Genomic DNA, 24,285 nt, shown 5'->3' on the forward strand with positions numbered 1-24,285 from the left:
GAATGGCTAATTCTCCAGGCCTTTCCAGCAGGTGTGCGATCACAGTGCAAGAGAGGAATCTGCCTTAAAGAAAAGCTGAAGTGGTGACCATGGACCTCAGTGTGTGCAGAGCGTCCAATTGGCCAGGGCCTTCATTCAGAGTGCAAAGAATGGGGACGTCTGATTTGTCAAAGGATGTGGTGAGCATAACCTTGCAAGCACGCACACGCACATGCACACACGCACGCACACACACACGCACACACACACACACACACACATACATACATAAACACGCACACACGCACACACACGCACATACACACACATACGCACATACACAAACACACGCACATACACACACATACACACACACACACATACATACATACACACACACACGCACATACACACACACACACACACACACACACACACACACACACACACATACACACAGATAGATGACTTTGGTCCTAGACTGCTGGAGAGAGAGAAAAAAAAAACAAAAAAACAATGGAAGGCTACATTACTCCTTTGCACATAAACACTATTCATCAACATGGCTGTCACTTACACCCTCCCAGGTTTAATAAGGTCTCTGCCAAGAAGTCTAGGTACACCGAAACCATCAAGATCCAGCCCCAGAAAAACAATGTTTACAGACAGATGGCTCATCAATAAAAATAATTTTCAAATGATTAGCAAATCATCTAGTGAAGATCTAGGGTCCATTTGAAGGTACCTCAAAAACAAAAAAAAAACAAATTATACACAAAATGGCCAAGATCTGCATAATGAGCTCATCTGTGGTCAAATCAATCACTGGGCCGAAACTAGAGGGTGGGGAACTACAAGCGGCAAGGGTCGTCCGCTCTCCGCTTCCAAGGAGAATTCAGACTGGGGAGTGGGGGCTCGGTACTGAGCATTGGGGGAACGCTGTTTTAGCCCATTAGCTCAGTCTTTGTTTCTCGGTGCCATTAATCGTCCAGTAACGGGAATGGTGCGTTTAGTGTCGAAGCCACCCGATGACAGGCTGATAGAGGGACCTTAGCAGGAGAACGGGCCAAGGCTGGAACAGTGAGCAGAAGCCTAAGAGAACAGCCAACAGTCCGCTTCTGACGACGCCGCGAAGCACAAAAACACCATTTCCATTCAGTAACTTTGCAGCCATTATGATTACAAATGTCTGAGTATAAATGATCAGATTTCCATGAAATAAAAAAATGAAGTACCCAAAAAAGGAAAAAACCCAGCCATAAAATTATGCTGCCTTTCTGCAATGGTAAGCAAAACCCTGAAATGGAGCAGTACAGCAGCGCTACTTAAGTGCTGCACCCAAGGACTGCAAATGAACCAAAATGGAGTGACACTGATGCAAATGGGCTTTCTCTCATTTTCCAAAAATGGAGGAAAATAACAGTCTGCAGTAACGGGCCTTTTTATCAGGCGAGCCGAAATGCTTGATACTTAAGGGCAGAATGCAAAAGAAAAAAGAACCTGCACATCTGCAAATTGCTAGTTCTACCTTCCCATCCTGCCCCATAAACTCAGAAAGTACGGCCGCGGGAAGCTTAGTGGCCTCCGCTGTTTCACGAGCGAGACATGATAGCTCTTGAGTTGCAATTTAATAAGAAATACAGAACTAGAGGTTAAATCATCAATCCTCAGCTCAAGCTGTTACGGACCCCAATATATGCACTATTAAGTTTCACATTAGCACAAATGTAGCTATAACAATTTTCAAATAATACATTCACTCTTTATCAGGCTTGTAAAATTATAACAATATCTATATACATTTGGAACAACGTGATTTGAACTGCACAATTTAGCTCAATCACAGCTAATTAATATAGAGGTGAGTGAAATGAAATGAAAGTGAAATGAAAAAGATGAATGTTTTGACGTTCCTTGCATTGGTTTCCAATAAAGCACAAATGGTCAGTTTTGTGGACGTATGAAAGCCGTGATGCGTACATCACTAGGGTGACAGCGTCCATGCAGGGACTGAACACATTGTCCTTCGGGCAGGATCAGGAACAGCTGCAGGCCGGCTAGCTTAACGTCAGATCGTTCAGGAGGATGTTTCAGACCCTGAGTAATGAGATGCTGTGACACGAGCCTGGCAGCGTATGGCCAGGAAATCTCCCAAATACATAGAATGAAAAACTAAAAATAAAATGAAATGCAACTAATCATTCCTCTAAGACCCATGATTACGGTCAACCCAGTTCAACATAGCAAAAATGCACATAAACCACTGAACGGGGCCTGTATGTTGCAGACATCTGTAAAATTACTAAGAAGGGAAAAAAAGGCATTTATTATTCATATTCATACTAAATGTGACTAAACTGATCTTTGGAGAATTTGGTATGAAAGAAAAAAAAAATATCAAAAATGAAAAAGAAACAACTACCAAATCAATCCATCCATCCATCCATCATCGCGGGGGATCCGTAGCCTATTCCGGAGGATGCAACCCAGGATGGGGCGCAGAAACGACCAAATCTCCCTAAAAATGGTTTTAAAAAAAGTTTTAGTGTAATGCCAGCGGGAGAGACAGCGAGCAGCACTGAAAGTGTCCCATCATTGTCATTATGGGAGAATCAAGCTCTCTGTACTTCACCTCAAAGGAAGATTTTGAATTCGTATGCTGTGTCCAAAAAGACTAATCAGGGCCCAAATCCCACTGGTTAACCAAAGCGTTCAGTGGCATTCAGAAAAGGCATTTAGTTATTCCTTGTGAAACAATAAACTTTATATGAGGAGACAGATATTAACAGGCACCAGAGGAGTTTTAAGTAAACTGTACATTTCTGTATCTTTGTTCAGTCAATTTAAGTTTTTGTAAAGAGCCTTAGGTGTCATTAATTAAACATTCAGCCTTTTTCCATAAACTGCTCACTCACTGCAGGCTTGCAGTAGATAATCTGGCACAAAGCAATTCTCAACAGCGATCCTCAACCCGTGGGTCAAGGTCCACATTGCGAAACTAGTGAACCAATCCAAGAAGCCAAACTATAAATGCTTACTTTAAAATTCACTGTCAGGTCCAATCAGATTTGTGCGATAGGCACTGATCGACACAAATTGCTTGGTCATAGTGCATTGGGTTGCGACTGAGCTGGTTGTGGTAAAAAAAAAAATAGGGTTGTGGTGCGAAAAGGTTGAAAATCACTTTATTTAGGGAGACTGCTCACTCCACCTCAACTAGAGGAAAGGCAATATCCAGAACGCACAATTCTTACAGAAAACGGTGCAATAGCCATAAAAGACCATTTGCATTGTTTTCACTAATTTGGTAAGAAGTCATTGCTCAAAATGGTCCCATTAAAGGCAGGGCACTAGTTACTCATCATGCATTCTGCATGGCCATATACGTACAGGCCTCACAGAGATACCACAGCGGTAAAACAACCGGGGAAACATCAAATGAGCTTCTGATTGGCCGAAGAAAGGGAGTCATCCCAGGATTTCCCGACACCAAATAAGACAATCACAGCGGGTCAGGATAACACAGCGACACCTATGGCAACGGGAGCGGGCAGGTCAGGGGTCACACACTGTCTGGGAAATGCGGCAGGGGGTGTGTGAGAAGAGCACGAACACTGGAATGGTTCATCAGAGAAGTATAAGATTCTCCCAGCTATCAGGAAATCTTGGCTGTTCTTTGACATTTGCTGTTTTAGCTTGTTTGATTTGTGCCCGGATGGGAGTGAGGCAGGACCGATGGAGAGAAGCGTGGCTTTATTTTAACCGCACGCCCCTCCTCACCAATCGGCATCCATCTAATCAACACTCCTAAGTGTTATATTTTACTAATCAAGATAATCAAAGCTACTCAATCTATTCAACATCCTTTGATACTCCAGTAAAATGTCATCTGGATCCGGAAAAGGCCGGCGGCTCACAATGGTCTAATGTCGCCCCTTTGTTAGGTTTTTTCAGATGCACACGGCCCCCGGCCTGTCACACAAAACACAGTATAAATGGATCCCGACAGAACAATATTGCCGGATCCTCAGACCCCTTCTGAGCTGCAGTGTTTTCATAACACGCTCATCCAGATGACAGATGGAAGTACCCTCCCGCCCATCAACGCCGGCTACGCCAGATGTGCATTTCAGGGACTGCCCCAAATATAACCCCCATTTCTGACTCTGGTCCAGTGTTATCCAGATGCCTGCAGCAGAAAATTCCAAAGCCAAAGCCAGCTCGCTTTCATTATTTCTAAACACATTATTTCTAAAGCACATATAAATAGACACAATAAAACAAGTCTGTATTAGTAGTGCAGAACTCCTCCTTGTTCTTACCACTCATCTCATCAGAGAAGCACAAACTGCAAATTAACCTTCCAATGGCCCATTTTCAGAGCACTCCCCAGGGCACGTGATTCAGGACCTCCTACGACAGCCTGTTCAGCACACGCAGGCCTAAAAGCACGTCTGGCACTGCAGGATTCAGAGAGCGAGACTGCAGATCCCCTCGACCGAACGATGGCCAAACCAGATCTAACCTCGTCTACAGTCCTGTTACGGTGGGAGCCTGAACTGTAACGCAGAGCCAGAGCCAACACAATTACGTAAGAAAAGCCCCTTTTTCCCGACCCCCCGCCATCTACCACAGCTGACATAACGATTTCCAAATATAAAACCCATTCTTAAAAAGTTCTTTTGATCAAAAATAAACAAAAAAAAAAAGCTCTGATTCACATTGCACTTTATGTTATATAACCCTCAAGTCCTGCAGGACCATCGCCCTTCACAACACCCACAGGTTTGAATCCAGTTTACTCCTGCCAGGAATGCTTGTACAGGCAGAATGAGATGAGTACTTAGCCCATCAACACTTCTACCGCTTGGAGAAATGTGTATAAAACTTTATAGAACCATCGCTCCAATATGACAGCCAGATCCTGAACTTAGGTAGTACGAATTTCTTAATTCAACAAAGAATGTGCAGTTTCCACTGCCCAGGTATGGTGTGGTGTGGTGTGGTATGGTATGGTATGGTATGGTATGGTGTGGTATGCTGTGGTATGGTTTGGTATGCTGTGGTGTGGTGTGGTGTGGTATGGTATGCTGTGGTGTGGTGTGGTGTGGTATGGTATGGTATGCTGTGGTGTGGTATGGTATGCTGTGGTGTGGTATGGTATGGTATGTTGTGGTGTGGTATGGTATGGTGTACCCCTTCACCACCATCGTTACAGTGTGGTGAGTGTCCTGGTGCAGAATGGCTGCTGTCACATCATCCAGGTGGGGGGTACACAGTGGGGGTGGTTGAAGTGGCTCCCCATTGCTTCTGTGAAGTGCTCTGGGTGTCTTCAAAAGTGCTATATTAACATTCATTCATTCATTCATTCATTTACAGTATATAAATGCCAGACAACACTTTACACCTTACATTCAGTATAATTTCTGTACTCCAGTCTTGCAGAAGGTCCAAAATCAGTTTTTTTAGTGATAGAATCCTTTTGTGGTGGTTGATATATATGGCTTGTTATTTACATAAAAAAAAAAGAAATGCATTTTATGGATGAATCAGAAAGCAAAAAACATGAGAAGAATCATCTGGGGGGGGGGGGGGAGATGGAGCCCAAGCGATTATTGACATTCATGGCTTAACAATCCTGTGACTTTTATTGACACAATAATTACCCATATACCTATTCTCTATATTTTCAACATAAATTTGACTTACAAACTCTTTGAATAATATCTGCAACGTTGCTTTCTGCTCGGAAAAGCACACCATACAGGCTGCTTCAATTAAAACCCACTCAATTAAAAAGATGAAATATGATAGACGTTTATTATCGGTAAGCAGTCAACAGGAATGAAGAGACAGTGGAGGACACATTTGCAATAATTAACATATCTGATAGTCTGTTAGAACAAGATTTCGTGCGTCTCATGTAAACTTGCAAATATAAGCCTATATCACAAGAGCAATAATGCATGTAACAAATTGGCTGGAAACAAAGGATAGGCCCTTTTCTTGAAAAGGCCACAGATAACATTTCCTAAGCTCTGCTGCCTGTTTACCTGCTCAGGGGACTTTTATCAGGCAGTGGCAGCACATTTCTCGCTATACCTGCCTGCAGTTATGATTCATTAACACCATAGCAACCGCAGAGCAACAGAGGCAGAGGTCGGCGCCTAAATGTACCCCTGCAGAGTCAACGAGAGGCGCGGCTGCCAGCCTGCGATCGCTCAGGCGCCGAGCCAAACGGCCTGTCGCCAGTCACTCCTAATGGTTCACGCGTGACCATAACCAGTAGGCCAGTTTCGAGCCCCTATAACCTCGGATTCTTTGAAAACAAAACCAACGTTGAACTGAAACCGAGGCATCTGAGAATCTTCTAGTTTCTCTGTCCCAGTAGATGAAGGACCAGCTCCTCGTCCTCGGCCAGGGAGAGGCCAGTGTCCAGGGTCTCCAGCTTGTTCCCGTCCCGCCGTCTGGTTCTCTTCCTGAGCGCTGGGGCCTCCTCTTCATCCGATTCACTGGAGCTGTCAGCAGGGCGGCTCCTCTTCCTCACTCCATCGCTGGAGGAAACACTGTAACGCATCACAAAGACAGAAACTTGGTCATACATCCATGAGGTGAGACGGCCCCCTGGAAATGAAGTAAATGCAAACTGAGCTCCAGGGGCCTGAATCACGAAGTAGGATTTCATGCTTAGCCGAATAACTTCTTGGATTTAGTGTAAGCAAACAAAAATAAAGTCCATTTAAATGGAGCTCTCTTAAATCTGGCTAAGCAAGAAGCCCTGCTTTGTGACACAGGACCCAGTACTTCCTGCTGAAGACTAACCAGGAACCTTTACAATCAACCCGACTTACTGAACCAGGTTTAGTTTAATATAGACTGAGGTGGAAAGTTCAGGTTCTGAAAGTACAAATCCAGACTAAGATTTTGTTTCAACCAAGCAGTTGAGTATTCTTTGTTTGTGACCCTTTATACTCGACTGGTTGGTTGAAACAAAATTTTGGCCTGGATTTGTACTTTCTGGACCTGAACTTTACACCTCTGCCCCTGAGCTATATACGCTTCTTAACTGACCGCACCTGAGCAGAGCGACACAGGGACAAAGCTTCATACGCGAAAGCCTTTTGACAGCCTGAGAGTTACAGCCTTGCTGTCCATGTTTCAAAAGGTACTGAGGTCACCCCACACGGTCACATGACGACGAGTCTCCAATCCACGTCGTCTCCGTGCAGCTGTAAGGCGCGGTGCTCCTCGGGGCCGGCCCCAGATGACCGTGACCCTATTATTTACACGTGGCTACTAAAAATATAACGATTTAACGGAACCTAGAAGGACACCGGCGTGAGAAAAGGACACAAGAGCCGCTAACTTTTCCCGGATGCATTTAAGGACGAGATGAAAGGACGGCAGTGTCAGTGCCTGGAAAGTTCACAGAAACTTCAGAGAAAAGAATGTTTTTGAACTTCACATTTATTGTTACATAACCGTCTCATTTCACCAATTCAGAGCCACCTCACTGTGACTCACTTGGTGTGTTAGCGTTTCACACAGCCGACCTTTTCCTGTAATTACGTCCATGGCGGCAGGTAAAATAAGCGTATGTGAAGTATACCTTTCTATGTCATTAATCACGATCACAGGACGCCCACATCCCTCTCTCTGAAAGTCTGTTACGGACCACACGCCACACAAAGCCCGGTAAGAAGGGGGGTTGTTACGCTGAGGGTGGGGTTAAATTAGCGGTGACTGTTCCGTTACCTTCGGCTGTGATGTATTTTAACGACAGAGAAAGCCCCTTAATGTCATCAAAGACAAAATACACGTAACTGGGAAGAATCACTGCAAACACGAAAAGCAACTTTATTTATATTCATACCTCTGTCTCTACCAGTGTTGCTGGAACAAAGAAAAATGGCGGCCGGTTTAAAGTCCGACAGCAATCCTCTGATTAACTGGACCGCATTTCAGAATTCCAGCACGTTAAGGTTTGGGTTCTCCTCCCAGAGGTATTTAAGGATGGCTTAATAGGTCATCAGTATGACTGCAAATAAATGCTTTATATACGCACACGCACTCACACAGAGACATCTTCTAAATTAAAACCATCCTTTTACTTTAAGACAGACTTGCCAGACTTACAGAACTAAAACAAAACAGGAAAAAAATTAAAGTACAGACACACAGGCACCACACGGCCACCTAAAAGCTCCCAAGGTGGGTGACAAACAATGGGCCACATTCTCTCTTCCACACGGGGGGGCGGGCTCCCCACTTTGATGCTACAAAAATACAAAGCTGCGATTTTTGAAAAATTGCTTTCCTACATACAGACCCATCACCTACACATTTTGAGATCTGTTCAACATCCATCCATCCATCCATCCATCGCCTGTAGCTTCATACCGCTAAGGACTTATCTACACAGAGAGGTAATCAGGCAGTGTTTAGGATGAACCCAAGACCAAATCAGTGTTGTGTGACATCGACTGCTGCAGGCCGCAGTTGTCCAATGAGCACAGGACCAACTCTGACTCTACTAGACTCAAACTCTCAGTAATCTCACAGAGTATCTGGGAGCGTTTGTTAATGCCTGTTTCCGTGGCAATGGCTCCGGGGGAAGCCGTTAGGCGGCTCTGCCCATCATTTCCATAAATACTTTAATCCATCTCCACAGCAAAAGCGCAACACTGATTAAAACCACAGCACAGAAAGGAATGTCATTTATTGCCGTTCACTCACTGTGGCCAACAGGAAGCCGGAATGAAAGTAAACAAATACCTTAAAGCATTAAATTCCTACAAAGGTAATGATTGATATTGTTTACGCCGATTGCTTAACAAGAGGGATTTTACGAGTTCTGTATCAGCTGAAGCACATTTTTATCTTTGTGGGCCATTTGTCCTGCAGCTGATATCACAAAAGAACAGTTAATTCTGAGCCTCCAGAGCCCAGGGAGAGTAGATTAATTTCAGGATCACACTGCTAAGACCATCACACCAAAAAGCATCTTGGACAGAAGGCTACGGACACTTGCTATGCATATTGCTCTAAACCAACCCCCATCTTGCCTCTCAGGATGCACTCGAACTGTCCAGAAATCACACGAGGCCTGAATGAAAATGCATTACTTGGAAGTTCCTACCACTCCATAGCCAGGCCATTATCCATATTACAGTCTGTCTGCATATCACTTGCAGACACTGACTAAAAGCTTCTCTGCCAAAATAATGAGGAATGCTAAATGATACTATTTAGGATTCGTACTCGTTTGAGGTACTGGAAACACATGGACAAATACAGCCATGGAAAAAATTAAGAGATGACAACCCTTTTTTAACAACCCTGCATCTTCATAAGAACGCAAGAAATTTACAAACGAGAGGAGGCCATTCAAGCTCGTTTGGGGAGAACTTAACTAACAGATCAGCGTTGTTAAAATCTTATCTAGCTCTGATTTAAAGGAACCCAGGGTTCCGCTACACTAGCAGGAAGACTATTCCATACTCTAACTACACGCTGTGTAAAGAAGTGCTTCCTCAAATTTGTTTTAAAATGTTCTCCTGCTAATTTCCACTTATGGCCACGAGTTCTAGTATTTAAACTAATATTGAAATAACCATTTGGCTGAACAGCATCCAGACCCGTTAGAATCTTATAGACCAGGATCATGTCCCCCACCTTCATCTCCTTTGCTCGAGGCTAAACAGATTCAGCTCAGCTAACCTCTCCTCATAAGACACTCCTCTAAGACCAGGAATCATTTTCATAGCCCTCCGTTGCACCTTTTCTAAGGCAGCAATGTCCTTCTTAAGGTATGGTGACCAAACCTGCACACAATATTCTAGGTGAGGTCTTACAGAGGAATTATATAATCGTAGCATCACCTCCCTTGACTTAAACTCCACACACTTAGAGATGTAACCCAACATCCTATTGGCCTTTTTTATTGCTTCCCCACACTGGCGAGAGTGGGACATGGAAGCATCAACATACACACTGAGGTCTTTCTCATAATCAGCTACCTATATTTTAGTGGACCTGGCTGGCTTCAAATCCTGGTTTAATCGTGGTTCTGCTGGCAGAGGCTACGCTGAGCAGCAGGCTGCTCCCAGGCTCAGAGTGTCTAAGACAGCAGCTCACAAGAACAAGGTGAAGCAGGAGACACTGGGAACGACCAGAAACCAGCCAGGTACAGGGCAGAAGTGACTCTCTATATGAAATTTACAGACGTACACCCATAACCTGAAAATTGAGTGAAACAGAAATTGTGCTGTGGTCTCTTAAATTTTTTTTTTTCACACCTGTAGATAAGTGCCTATGTAGTAAGTGATCAGCTTGGGGTGTGGTCCACAGGAGGAGGAACCTAGCCCGGGGGCAGGGGTGGTTCTGGGCGGTTTTGCCCCGCCCCCCCGTTCACAGCGAGTGATGCGGTACAATAAAACAATTCTGTCAGACAGGTGTATCTGTGCGTGGTTAGATCAATCGGAGGGAAAGTGCTGTTGAGAGGCAAATAGATTTTTCTTTATCTTTGTTCATTTGGTCTTAGTGATGCGGGTCATTTAAAAACTTTAGAAAAATATGTAGTTGAGTCTGGAGTGTGATTTTGTCACCAAGTGCATTGTTATGGCACCGGCCCACCTGACTTTCTCGCAGATGTGGCCCCTGCCAATGTCACAGTCGCCTTTGTTCCTCGTAAAGTTCAACAGGCGTCATCAGGGAAGTGCATCCCAAACTAACCTCAACCACCCTGTCCCCCCCCCCCACTCCGACTACACCAAAATCTGTCTGCCAATCAAATTAACAGGCACCCAGGCATATTTTTATACATGACTCTACATATGATGGGGTGCTGATTAGCTACCGAACAAAACACACCTTCTTTCAATATATTTAGCATCTTTAAATGGTGTTAATTTTGGGAATTACCTGAGAATTGAATAAAGGTGATAAGAAGGAACTAAAGTTGGAAAAAATAAACAAGCTCCAAGCCCACATAAGGCTGTTAAAGCAACAAGAAAATATTCTTTTGCTTTTTGAACACTTTGAGATTTTCTTAAGAAAACTTTCTTAACCAAAACGCGTATCAGAGCCAACTCTCTGAATTGTTGCTATATTCCATTTCCACAAAACCCAAGCATCGTCAAATAATGCACGACCTAAAAAAAAGAAAATAATACAGAGATACCATGCAGATATCACCATGCTGCAGCACAATCTGGTAATATTACTTCAGCACAGAGACTAAGAGATGCAGGTGAGAAAAAGGAAGTCAGCAAAGCTCTTCTAGATCTGCAGAAATTACATCACTACAGAACACATTCAAACCACGTGCGGTCTGATACACTGCAATATAGTTCTGAGAAATGATGGGGGAAAAGGGGAGACAGATTTGAGGTAAAAATTTAAATCAGTGTGATACCAATTGGCGATAATGAGCCGAGACAAAGATTTGATATGACTGAAGATTCTGCTTTGCAGTCTGCGAAGATGAGAGACACCGTCAGAGAGAACCGCAGTACTGATCTGACATGTGACTTTGGGATACTGCAATATCCTTTTGAAACATCCAACCTTTGTCCTCCTCTGTCCAGGGGTCTGCAGATGTTGCCCTGTCCCAGCAGAAATGGCCCAGCCGAATGCTCCCTCCTTTTACCTGAATGCTCTTAGCTTTGCGTGTCGTCTGCTGGTTTGAACAGCCGTCTCATGAGCTTCTTACTCTGTTGTGTGGCTCTTGCTCCAGTTCCGCTTGCACTTGCACCTGGGCATTCACTGGAAGCTCAGGCGAGGTGCACTTCTGCCTAGTCGGCTCCTAGAAAGCTGTATGTTCGTAATGTGCTATTTCACTTCTGTATCATTCTGGACTAAAGTGTCTGCTAATATCTTCTCCCATGATAAGCGACCGACGGCCTTGAACACCAGATTCAAAGTGTAGTAATATAATATTTGATTCCGCTTCACAGACAAGGAGACACTGGCTCTGTTTACACTTGTTACGCCTTGACTGAGCGGATCATATGCGGACAGCTGAGACACGTCGTCGTTTACATGCCGTGTCGATCATGTGTCTCTAAGACAGACGTCAGCCGACCACTTGTGTTCAGATTTCATTATTGCCGCACGCACAGGTATTCTGACGTCCTTGTCGGGGACGCAAACAGGACATATTAGCTTTTACACTACAAAACATAAATGGTCAAATGCTTCCCAGACCACCTCAGCAAGTTGTGTGAGTGATTGGATGGTGATGCGTCTTGGTTTACACTTGTATTTAGTGCTGTATACTTGCAATCTGATTGGCCAAAATGCATTTTAAAAGTGTGAACAACTTCAATAACACAACAAAGGACACAAGCAGCAATCAAAAAAGCAACATGAAAAATCTAAATGCATATTTCCTGTGCGATGACTCCATTTGCCTTCATACTCCTGTTCTGCTGCACTGTGATTTCCCTGCCATGGGGCACGCATTTCACGTGTCTTAATTTCATTAATTAGTTCAGCTGTGACTGCAGCAGCATCTACCATTCTGACTGACAGCTGAAGATCATCATTTTCTTAAAGACATCAAAGAATATTAGCAGCACATTAAGCTTCACGGGAGAATACAGCACCATTATTTCAAAGCAGATATCTGGTTATGTTAAAGCCGTAGCGAAATGGATTTCCGAAGACAAATATCACATCAGCTAGTTAGAGGGATTACAGCGGGAAGTCATGATGAAAAAAAACAGAAAGATGAGTGATACAAGCTCTACAAATGCAACCATAAGGACAATTTGTCCTTAATAGAATAGCACTTTTCAGAAAGTGGTTCAAAATGGGTTAAATTCACTTATACCACAACTTTGGTAAATACAGACACTCCTCTACTTACGAACTTTCAGACATACGAACGAAGAGGACTGTAAGTCCAAATTGTGTTCATTGGGCTCCCGTTTCCTGTCCGCAACATCATTTTGTCTGTGCGCCAATTCCGCCTAGTACGACTTCTGCCCGCTACTCCCGCCGCGCAGCAGCATAGCATGCGTACTCCCAGCATCCTAGTTCTTTGTACTTGGTTATACCCTTAAAATGATGTTGAATAACGACTTACGAACATTTCAAGTCATGAACGGCCGTTCGGAACGTATCTCATTTGTAAATAGAGGAGCGTCTGTACTTTTTTCTTATTGGACTAGAGAGGTCACGTGGGTGCTGATTACTTCCTTGTAACCACATAGGTCGGGCTGGCAGCCTAACAGTTATATATTAATACATTTTAATGTTTTATTAAACATTAATACATATAAAAACCTGTGTGACTTTTTACTCAGAACTAAGCAGTCACTCGTATCAGCATGATTTTCTAAATGCAAGCGCATGTCTGTTGACGATTTCTATGGTAACTTAATGGATTTGCTCCCAGTGAGTGTCCTGAACTGGCGTTCCATCCTTACAGGAATTATACTTTTAAGAGCGCATTGGAACATTATTAAATGTTGACTGAAATCATTTTCTTCTGAAAAATGGACTAGTTCATTATTTTTTTTCTGTTTGTTAGCTGTGGTAATAGCGGAATAAAGCACTTTGAGGTGTGTGGTTATATGAAGATAATCAACTCCTAGATGATTTTCGTATAACCGCAAACCTCAAAGTGGTTTATCCGTTAAACATTAAATAAGATGTGTCATTACAAAAATGCCATATTATTACAACAAGCGTTCTGTCCTCAATGTAACTGATGTACATGTTACTCATTGCTGTGAAATCTTCCAGTCCATTTATAAAAACGTAGTTATGCCGTATTTGCTTATAATAATTAAAAAGCAAGCCGTTGCTCAATATATGCAAATCGGTTTGCAGATAACATTTCCTGAACTGCGATTAATGTTATGACCTTAATAACCAGAGCAGCGATGGTCCCTCATGCCGGCTCGAGACGTCACTCCCGCAGAATGATTATCAGTCGCGCCATCGTGAATGGAGGTGCTCAATGCATGGCTGCCCCCTGCCCCCCCCCCCGAGAGCAAAAGCGGCGGCAGGAAATGAGGCGAAGGGTTTGGCCCCCGAAGGCAGGGGGATGTTTATCTTACACACTTTTCATCGATGTAGACTGGAGAAGCACATCCCAGCCAAAACTGCGATAACTGCGATATGAAGGAACTGCTTTACGCTTGTTTGCCAGGTGATTGGCTGAAGCAGAAACCCGATACGATGGTGACAGCAGAACCTCAGGGCACCAGGAGAAGTCCCAAGAGTCTGGCAGCCAAAAGATAGCTTTATAACGCATGTCTGTTGGAGGGGGTACGCACCCTTTCATTAATTGCTTTTAATGCCTGAATTTGAGCAGAAAGATATTTATACAAATTTGACACAAACTGCTTGATGTCATTAGCGGCTATGACTTCGCACATGGAAATACGCTTGGGGTATGCAGAGAAAAGAGATGTTTAGTTTGGAGTTCTCCATGTTGCCTTCAGCATGTCACTGGAGGCAGTCAGTCAAACAAGTCAACTGCCAACAAACGTCAACCGATAAGAATGGGTTTAAAGTCACGGAGTGACCATCCACAAGTCTCATTTGTTTTATCAATTGTTCTCTGTTGAATAAGTACTACGGCTCACTGGCAATGGCTGATTAGAAGCTAGACGTCTCAAGACACCATACAGTGAAGAGTCAGTCAGAAGAATGGGCTAGATCTGATCTGCCCTGGGGAAATCAGGATCAAAAGCAGGGCAAGAAAACGACGGGGCAACAACTCAGCATAGACCTCGGATTTCCAAGCCAGTGCTGTAGCCACGCACAGCCGGCCTGTGACTGATGTAATGAAAGCCAACACTCAATGGCGGAAGCACTGCTTAGCCCTCGCAAGCCCGGGGCCACGTGCACGAAGTCACGCCTACATCGTTTTATCAAAATACCACTCCGACCGGGTTCTGAGAGACTCCCTGTACCTTCCAGTGACAATGAGCACCATGTGAGAGACCGCTAACACGAAAACGTTTCATTGACGCCTGAACACATATTTTGGTTTAATGAGATTTGAAGCACTGTGTACTTCATCTTTAATGACCCAATCAAGGAAAAATAAAGTTTTTATTCAGGGCAAGAGGACCAGTAGACCTAACGGCCTGACATTCAGGGTCACCAGTCAGCCCCAGGTGACATGAGGCGTCCATAGCAAAGCCATCACATGTGCTTCACAGACACTCAGAAGTTCAGTGGATAAAGAAACAACACCAAACAGGCACAGATATGCATGATACATTTAACTTGTACAAGCCTCTCTGGGAAACGCACAGTGTTTTCTCTCTTTGAACGCCCTCTGGTGACCTCACAGCTGGCGTCCGCCCTGAGGCGCCATCACAGGCATGCCGCTACATTACCTGTTAGCCGAAAATACTGCACTGTTTGACTGAGGCTCATAAATCCCTGCATTTTAAACACTGCCATTCCATCCCTCAGCACCTTCCTGAGGTCCCGCAGCGGGAGGACACGGAAGGTGGGGAGATGGGAGGACAGGAAGGCGGGAGGACGGGAGGACAGGAAGGCGGGAAGACGGGAGGACAGGAAGGCGGGAAGACGGGAGGACAGGAAGGCGGGAAGATGGGAGGACAGGGAGGCGGGAAGATGGGAGGACAGGAAGGCGGGAAGACGGGAGGACAGGAAGGCGGGAAGATGGGACGACAGGAAGGCGGGAAGATGGGAGGACAGGAAGGCGGGAGGACAGGAAGGCTGGAAGACGGGAAGACGGGAGGACAGGAAGGCAGGAGGACAGGAAGGCGGGAAGACGGGAGGACAGGAAGGCAGGAGGACAGGAAGGCGGGGAGATGGGAGGACAGGAAGGCGGGAAGACGGGAGGACAGGAAGGCGGGAAGACGGGAGGACAGGAAGACGGGAGGACAGGAAGGCGAGAAGACAGGAAGGTGGGAAGACAGAAAGGTGAAAAGATGGGAAGACAGGAAGGCGGGACAATAGGAAGGCGGGTCAATAGGAAGGTGGGAAGACATAAAGGTGAAAAGATGGGAAAATAGCAAAGTGGGAAGACAGGAAGGTAGGAAAACAGGAAGGCATCTGCGTGCGTGTGGGGCACTCGGTCTGGAGAAACAGGGGCAATTATCATGGGGGGGGGGGGACTGACTCCTCAGGCTGTGCCTTAGGACTATAAAGCCAGAAAATGCGATGGCAGCAGAGGAGCAATAAAGGAGTGTGATGGAGCGGCAGCAGGGCACGAACAACAGGCTCCTGAGAAAGTGCGATGGGGGGGGGGGCACGAGAGACTGTTATGAAACAAAGCAGGGGGTGAGGGGGCTGATTGTCGGCACGGCAACCGGATGTGACGGCCGGATTGAAAGCATCCCTGCTTCTCCCGCATGCAGACCATGCAGTCATGCTGCAGGAAGGTACTACAAAGTAAGGCAGGGTGGGGCGGCAGGGTTGGGGGGGGGGGTGGTCACCTGGTCTGCGAGCGATAAAGTATACGGTGCTGCCATTAAGAGCTGGCACAGCGAGGTCACAGGCCCGCTCTGCCCCCTCGCGCCGCTCTAAATCCCCGCCAGTAATTATACGTTTTATGGACCGTCCTCCACGCGTGATGTGACCGATGTTCTACATCAGGCCCGTGCGAATGAATCCTTCCCTCAGCCGCGCAATAACTCCTCTCAACGAGCACCGGCGCCAGATTTTCAATAACGATAGGGGGGGGGGGGGGCTAGGCGCCATGCGGCAGCATGATAAATAAGTCCCAGGAGTCGCAGAACCACCACCCCCCCCCCCCCCCAAAAGAAAGTCACAGAGTATAAGCATGAAATGCACAAAGCTGCCGTGATAAATAACAAGGACATGGTCCTCGTTTCTGTTCACATTCAGCATTTTCCAGATATGTATCCATTCGCTGTACCTCTCACTGCATTCTTAAATTACAATACCCAGCTTTAGATGGCCCAGCAGTACAAAAATATAATATATATTTTAAAAAGCAGCAAGAGTCCGATTGGACCAAAGTGATATTTTTCCAACACTTGCACCAGCTGGCTGAGACTGGAAAGGGAGATTTTATTTCAAAGTATACAATACTAAAAGCTCCATAAAGGGACAATTAGTACGAGCTGGAAATAAATAATAAATAAATAAAAACAGTGCCTATTCTGTGCAAAAAGCGGACAGCGGGGATAAAAGAGCCACGGTGGATAAATACCAGATGGATGATTCAAAGTTTGCGAACAAGACAGGAAATGTTTTCCTGCTTTTTGTGCCTCTGTAGCAAACACCGAATCTCAGGGTGTGTACTGGTGTGAATCGGCTGTTACGTTTACTGTCTTATAGCTAATCCTAAATAAAACAGGCATCCACCACGGCTGGCTGCTCGTCAGTGGCAGGTGAAGAAAAGCGACATCTTCTCGCACGGATTAATCTGAAAAGGCTGATTAGTATTACTCTGCATTTTGTGTAAGGGTCTGACAGCACTGTGCGTTGTTGTTTCATCACCTTCAGAACTGCTGTGTGCTGCTTTGAGTGAAATGGCTCCCAGTGAAAAGTGAATTTTAGCCTGGTACTCGCAGAAATCACACCAAGACAGGAAGTGCCGTGTCATTCTGGCACCGCCCTCAGGCCCTGATTGGCTGCCCAGTGGGGAATTAATCCCTGACAGTCTCCAATGAATGCAGAGGACACAACCAAAGTTCGTGCCACCCCATGGAATCCTGGGTAAAATGGCTAATAACAGCAGTAATACCCATTGGCTCCTTGTGGCAAAGGCTGCCTCGCCTCTCAAATGTCTGATCTCCTTAAGCATATTTCAGTCCAAAAAGTCATATTTCAGTAAGATACTGGGCTCAGTTCACAGTCAGACTGGGATTCTCAGTCACCGCTCAAAAGAAAATATGTTTGGTAATTTCTTGGTGTTGTTAATTGTGATGATATAGAAATGACATAATTGTTACTTGGAAAAGGCAACTAAAATCTAATTTTGAATTGGCCCATCTGGGTACTAGTAATTAATGCTTTCACAGATACATAATTTAACAATTCAATTAGTTAAACTAAACATGTTATTTTACAGAAGACAATAAAAACGGTGCAGTGTTCCTGCCCTCTTGATGCTAATCCATCACACAGAAGACACGGCTCTGTGTCACTGGCTGTGACACATGAAATGATACTATCAGTCCTCCTCCTCCTCCTCACATCAGTTCAGGTGTCTGGATATTGTTTCTCAATATCTGACCAGCTTTAGGGCTTAAACACTCCACCACCGTATAATTAATTATACCCAAGCTGGGCAGTTTCTGCATGACCTAAGACACATGGTTAATGGGGTTGCCATTTACGGCCATAAAGCTGTGGATTCCGGAACGCCAAAGAACAGCGGCTTGCGTGGTCTGTACATGGTCTACCTGCAGCCCCGTGTTATCATACCGGTCTCCATTTGGAGTAACAAATAATACAATAGTCAATATCAGTAGACAGACAAACGAAGAGACAGGCAGCCTTTCTAGGCCAAACTTTGCGCTCACCTGCTGTCGTCATTCCGCTCGGGGTCTGCACACTTGTCTGGGTCGGGGAGGGTGCTGGGGTCAAACTCCTCCCCGCCGCTGTCGTCGCTGCCACCCAGAAAAGCCACCACCTCCTCCTCGTCCGAAGAACCTGCATTTTGCTGGTATAGGAGACCAAGAAGGCGAGATGTTAGAACCATTCTGAACTGACCCAAGTCGAGGGGGGGGTGTGGGGTTAGGGGTTCGCAACATGGAGTGAAGTGGGGTTAAGGCCAGAGCTGATCTCAGGCCCCCCAGGGATGGCACAGCATGAAGAAAGGGGCCCCACTCTCCTCATTAAACCCATTCCTACATCTCACCACACAGGGCCCGCCCCCCCCCCCCCAAGGCGCCCCCGCTGCGAGTCCTCATGCATAACCGATTTTATTCAAGGTAATATAAACACACGAGGGAGTCGGGCAGGAGCTTAAATCAACCGAACAAGCTGCACTCCACACAGAAGAGTCTGTTTCTCAGGGGGATAAAAAGGCAACGCAAAGTGTAGCTTTTTTGCCCCCTTTAAAGGACAAACATAATTAATGTTAACACATTCAAACAGAAATGTGTACATGCGGCTACTTCTGGGGGCCGTGGGGAAGGAGGGACTCGCTGGCATCAGAGCAGAGAGGAACCAAACAAGAAGATCTGCTCGGGTGGGACTCCGTACGGCGTGTTTGTGAACGTCAGAGCAGGCCGCGGTGGATAAATGTGCCAGCGAAAGGTGTAAGAGACGCATAAACGCCGAGGCACTAGCAGAAGGAACACGCTAATAAGTCCAGAGTCAGTCCGTGCCGTCCAGAGTCAGTCCAGAGTGTAAGAGACAGATGCAGTGCAAAACAGAAAACAGAACTAAAAGGCCACATGATGGCTCGGAAGGTCCAGGGACCAAGGTGCTGAAACAGGATTTTTTTTTGTTTTATGTTTTCACCGGAACTTGGCAGATTCGTTTTTGAGCACAAGTACTTCTTGCACGAGTACTACATGGGCTTCTTTCAGAGTTCACAACGCAGCATGAGTGAAAGCCATCACAAGAACGACTACAGACTCCTAACGCTCCTCCAACCAACATCAGCACCACCATCACCACTCTTTCTGCTACTATTACTAATATAATCTGATACAACTCTGGTCTTTTAAAAGTAACATGAATCATCTTATGGTTCCCATCCTTCCAACCACTGAGTCACAATCACGTATCTAGTATTGAATTGCAGATTTTGATGGTTTTGAGTTTAAATGAACTGATTTGATTGAAACTCTATTGATCACCATGGGTAGATTCTCTATACGCCCCACCCCCCAACTTGCTCTCTGTAGGAGAGAGCAAGCTGGCCATGAAGAGCAGCCACCCATAGCAGCGCCCAGGGAGCTGGGGATTAAGGGCCTTGCTCAAGGACTCGCAGACATGGCGAGGTCGGGCTCAAACCAGCAACCTTCTGATCACAGGAACAGAGGCTTATCCAACTAAGCCACACACTGTCCCCAATATCAATAATTAACAAAATTGACATTAAACGTTCTGAACAGTGACAGGCCATAGGGCCCCTTAACCGGTCTACCCTACTGACGATTAGCTTCAGCAATCTTCATGTTATACTTGTACAAATTCGTACTTTTTCAACAAGCGATGCTGTAACGCTACAGATTTTAGTCAGGCAGGATTTGAACGCGGGAGTGCTCTGCTAACACAGCATGAGCAACAAAAGAAAAACTTCTTGAACGTATGGCATTTTCCCAGAATTCCCAACATTTTCACCGTTTGTGTAATGATGCTGAATCAATGCCATTGGTCTGTTGCATTTAATGGTTTTTAACGTCATATTTTAACGTCAGGGCGGCTGAACATCTATGAAGACAAACTTGTAGGCTGGCTGACTTCTGGACTAAACACTAACGATTCAACGGCACATCTTCAAAACTTAATTACAGAACAATGGCCTGTCCACCTCTTGGCAAAGGCCTTCAGATGGTTCATTGTCAATCTGAGGATTAATACTTGCTGCAGTAAGCAGTTCTATCGCCTACATTATACCGAAGATTTAAATTCCGATGGCTAAAGAACACCATTAACACTCACAGCACGACATTTAAAGCTTTAAAAGCATCGGAGTATAACAAGACGAGCTACCGCTATGTCTATTGAAAGGCAGTCTTCCAAAAAAGAGGTGTGTGCACCACAAAAAAGGAAAACTCCAGGCAGACTGTTGTGCTAAGTGCAAGCGGCCATTAGAGAGGAAAAAAAACCTTCAAGGACAATATATTCTTTTCTAATTAAAGCCTTAAGAACTGCTGATCAATATTTTGCAGTAAAGATCATTCAAATACCAGATCTGCTTAGACTGAGCAAAAGACTATTTATAATTTTTAAAGGCTTTCAATGGTTAAATGACTAAAAGGATTTTAACAATCACTATTATAAAGGCGTATTACAGAAGAGACAGTTCTTCAGTTGCTTTGAATGCACAGCGCTATATAGAATTCATCGCTCTTCTGTCTCTTTCTGATGACCTCATCAAATGAGGCCAGCTTATTGACGTCAAGAGGCTAATGGTCATAGGAGCAGTTCGGCTCAGGTCCACAACCTCCTGCAGAGAGGGTGTCATGCTGAGGCATGGGCGGCTATCTAGGAACAGGCTTAGGAAGACGTCCTCAAATAAGGAGCGTTTCCTTCTGTCCTGGATGTGGTGACAGCCTGAGAGAATGCAGCACGACAAGGAACACTGATAAGAAGTGGCACGACCCAACCTGTCCCTAAAAAGTCAATTTATTCAATTCAGTTCATTTTTATTTAGCGCCTTTCACAAGTCACCCAAAAGTACTTTACATGGGTGTGTTGTGGTACAGTACATAATTAAGACAGAGTAATACAAAAACAGGGAAAAGGGAAGAAAGAAATGAAAGAAAGCTGACAACGGAGGAGAGGAACCAAAAACTCCCATGTAAGGAGAAAGAAAAAACCTCTGAGTGTTGTTCAGACTCATCTGAAAAACGGCAGGAATTGCAGCCTGGTGCCAAATGAACGGGGAGGGCAGTGTGGTTCCCATACTACCTTTGGCGCATTAACAGCCCCCCCTTGGGGGCGAAGACCCACACGTGCTTGGAACCCAATTCGGGGAACAACGTTGAGGCGTTGCTGCTTTGCCGGAATCAAGCCGCCCCTGTCCACCCAAGCAGATCGGGGAGCCCACGCGTTTGGGCGCCACCCGCGCAGATCGGGGAGCCCGCGCGTTTGGGCGCCACCCGCGCAGATCGGGGAGCCCGCGCGTTTGGGCGCCACCCGCGCAGATCGGGGAGCCCGCGCGTTTGGGCGCCACCCGCGCAGATCGGGGATCCCACGCGTTTGGGTGCCACCCGGCACACCGCCGTGGAGCTGCACCTCACCTCTCACTCTCAGAGAGTCTAAGGATATTCATAGCGATGCTCGCAAACGTTGAGAAGTATGATTAGGAAAAAAAAAAAAAAAACTGCGCGACTGCTCCACAGCATGCGATGTTACGGTAAGTTCGAGAAATCCTAGCATCCTGTGGGCAGCACCAGTGATGCGTTCTCCTGCTTCAGAGCAGAGCTGCTTTTATGGGTGTACATGGTACAATGTGAGAAGGTAGTGGAGCCACAATCAGCTATTAAAGCAGATTGTGAAGGGAGCAGTGCGCTTTCTTCGGGAGATGGGTTAAGAGCACCAGCTGAACGAGCTGAACCGGGCTCTGATGGCAGTGAGCAGGCCCAGAACAAGGGCCCGGAAATGGCGGACCAGCCCACGATCGTTACTGAGCTTCTTCTGCATGTCAGGGCCCATCTTGGAGCCCCAGACACCTCCCACTGTTACCTGTGATGGGAAATGCCAGGATACTCTCTTTGGGCACTGTGTTAAGGAGCCTTATAAATCGCCTTTTCTGGATGGCCAGTCGTACCTGCAGCCTGCATTTTCAATGGGACATGGAGCTTGTTTAGGTACATTTTAGGTACAAGGGCATATCAGAGAGTCTGATATTGGGGATACATGACTCAATCATTTAAATGCATGGGGGGGGGGGGGGGGTAATGAAGCCAAATTAAATACTTGGGGTACATGTTACCCCTGGTTCCGATGCCCCTAGGCAATTAAATAACCCTCTAGAGTCCAGTATTTCCCAATCTGGTCCTTGGGAACCCACAGTCAGTCCACATTTTTGCTTCCTCCCAGCTCCTTGTGACAGCTTTTTGCATGACTTACCTGCAGCCCAGTGGGAGAAAAAACATGGACTGTCTGGTAGGGAGCTTGGAGGGAGCAAAAACATGGACTGACTGTGGGTCTCAGAGGACCGGGTTGGGAAACACTGTGCCAGACTACACAGTGATCAACAACGCTGAGTTAACGTGACTGTAATAAATCAGCACTAAATGAATATGAAAATGTATCTGCCATCAGAATTCAAAGTGCATTATCCCATTATGGTGTGACCAACACTGGCTTGCACCAAGAATTTGTAATAAGTCGTTCATGACAAATTCCTAAACTCACACTGGCTAGTTAATATTTGAAAGCGGGTTACTCAACAATGATTGCTAGTACCAGTTTATCCTTCTAAAACAAAAGAGATCCCGCAAAATTTTACGGTGCTTTTCCACTGCCACCAAGAACCGAGCCGTACTGCCAACTGATACCCGCGCCGTACCCGCGCCGTACCCACGCCGTACCCACGCTGTACCCACGCCGACATTGCCCTGCTTACTAAAAAAAATCAATTTCTAGTCAAGGATGCCAGATAATGTGTGATTGCGACAGGCAGCTTTCAAAGCAAACAGAAGCAGATTTGTGTTTCACAGCGAAATTATATAGATGGAGCAAATGTCCACATAGATGGTACGGGGCCACACATTAGTGATCGCATGGGGAGAAGCTGGAATGATGGATCTGATATCAAATGACTAATACTAAAATCCATGGGGGGGGTTAATGATCTTCCTTGACTGGCAGTTACACCCACTGAATTAAAGTAACGGCTTTCCGTCAGACAGATACTGAATACCAACAGAGCAAGTCTCCCCTATGACAGTCAGTAAAGCCAGTGCGTCCTGAAGCAGTGTTTAACAGTGCCTCATCCATAAATGGTCTTTGCACCAAGGTCTAAGGGTTCAAATGTTCAAATTAATCTCAAAATGCATGTGCCTTCTTAGAAAACCGATGGACTCTTTCAAAAAGGACAGCAAAAAAATAACAACAAAAAAATGATAGGACTAGGCCTCATCTCATTTGTAAGGATTACGTCATCAAATACAACTGATCTTGACAGGAGTTGATAATTTATTTCTCTTTTCATTGGAGTGAGCAGCTCAATGTCTCCTTTATTTATGGTGAAGTGTTTTTCAGGGAATATTTATACAGAAGTCAGACTATGAGGAATACAAGGGTCACCTTCAACTGCGCCAACGTCTCATATGAAATGCGACAGACCGTTCTGCTTTAAAAGAATAATCTCCTTCTTGACCAAATTAAGAAAGTCAGTATATAATAAAAAAAACTCAAAAACTTTTTTTTTTAAAAAAGGTAACACACTTGTTATAGGTCAGTCATAGGAATAAATCATTTTATTCCATTTACTGGTGATGTAACGTCCCTCTTAAACGGGACATCTGTATTATCACTGGATGCGAGTCAAAGATCCATTATGCATGCTAGATAAGCAGTTATCAAAAATTTGTACGTGCCAAAAATGATTTTCAGGCTGACAATAGATAGAATTTTGTTTACAGTGAATTAACTACACAGATTAACTTTAAAATCAAACTTTTGTCTTTATAATTATTGGCAAATGAT

The 24,285-nt window shown here is 45.2% G+C and overlaps 1 protein-coding gene across 1 annotated transcript in view; it reads right to left on the bottom strand.

Annotated features, from left to right (window-relative positions):
- Nucleotides 1–5,780: 5,780 nt before the first annotated feature.
- Nucleotides 5,781–24,285, bottom strand: part of ddx10 (DEAD (Asp-Glu-Ala-Asp) box polypeptide 10) — a 98,832-nt gene continuing 80,327 nt past the window's right edge. Inside the window, exons 17-18 of the mRNA XM_072702005.1 lie at nt 18,471–18,610; nt 5,781–6,545 (exon numbers count right to left, since the gene is read on the bottom strand). Coding sequence (XP_072558106.1) covers nt 6,350–6,545; nt 18,471–18,610 — 336 coding nt within the window. The 3' untranslated portion in view covers nt 5,781–6,349. The remainder of the gene's footprint in view (nt 6,546–18,470; nt 18,611–24,285) is intronic.

This window comes from Paramormyrops kingsleyae, chromosome 18 (assembly GCF_048594095.1).
Source record: "Paramormyrops kingsleyae isolate MSU_618 chromosome 18, PKINGS_0.4, whole genome shotgun sequence".
In the NCBI taxonomy this organism is placed as follows: Eukaryota; Metazoa; Chordata; class Actinopteri; order Osteoglossiformes; family Mormyridae; genus Paramormyrops; species Paramormyrops kingsleyae.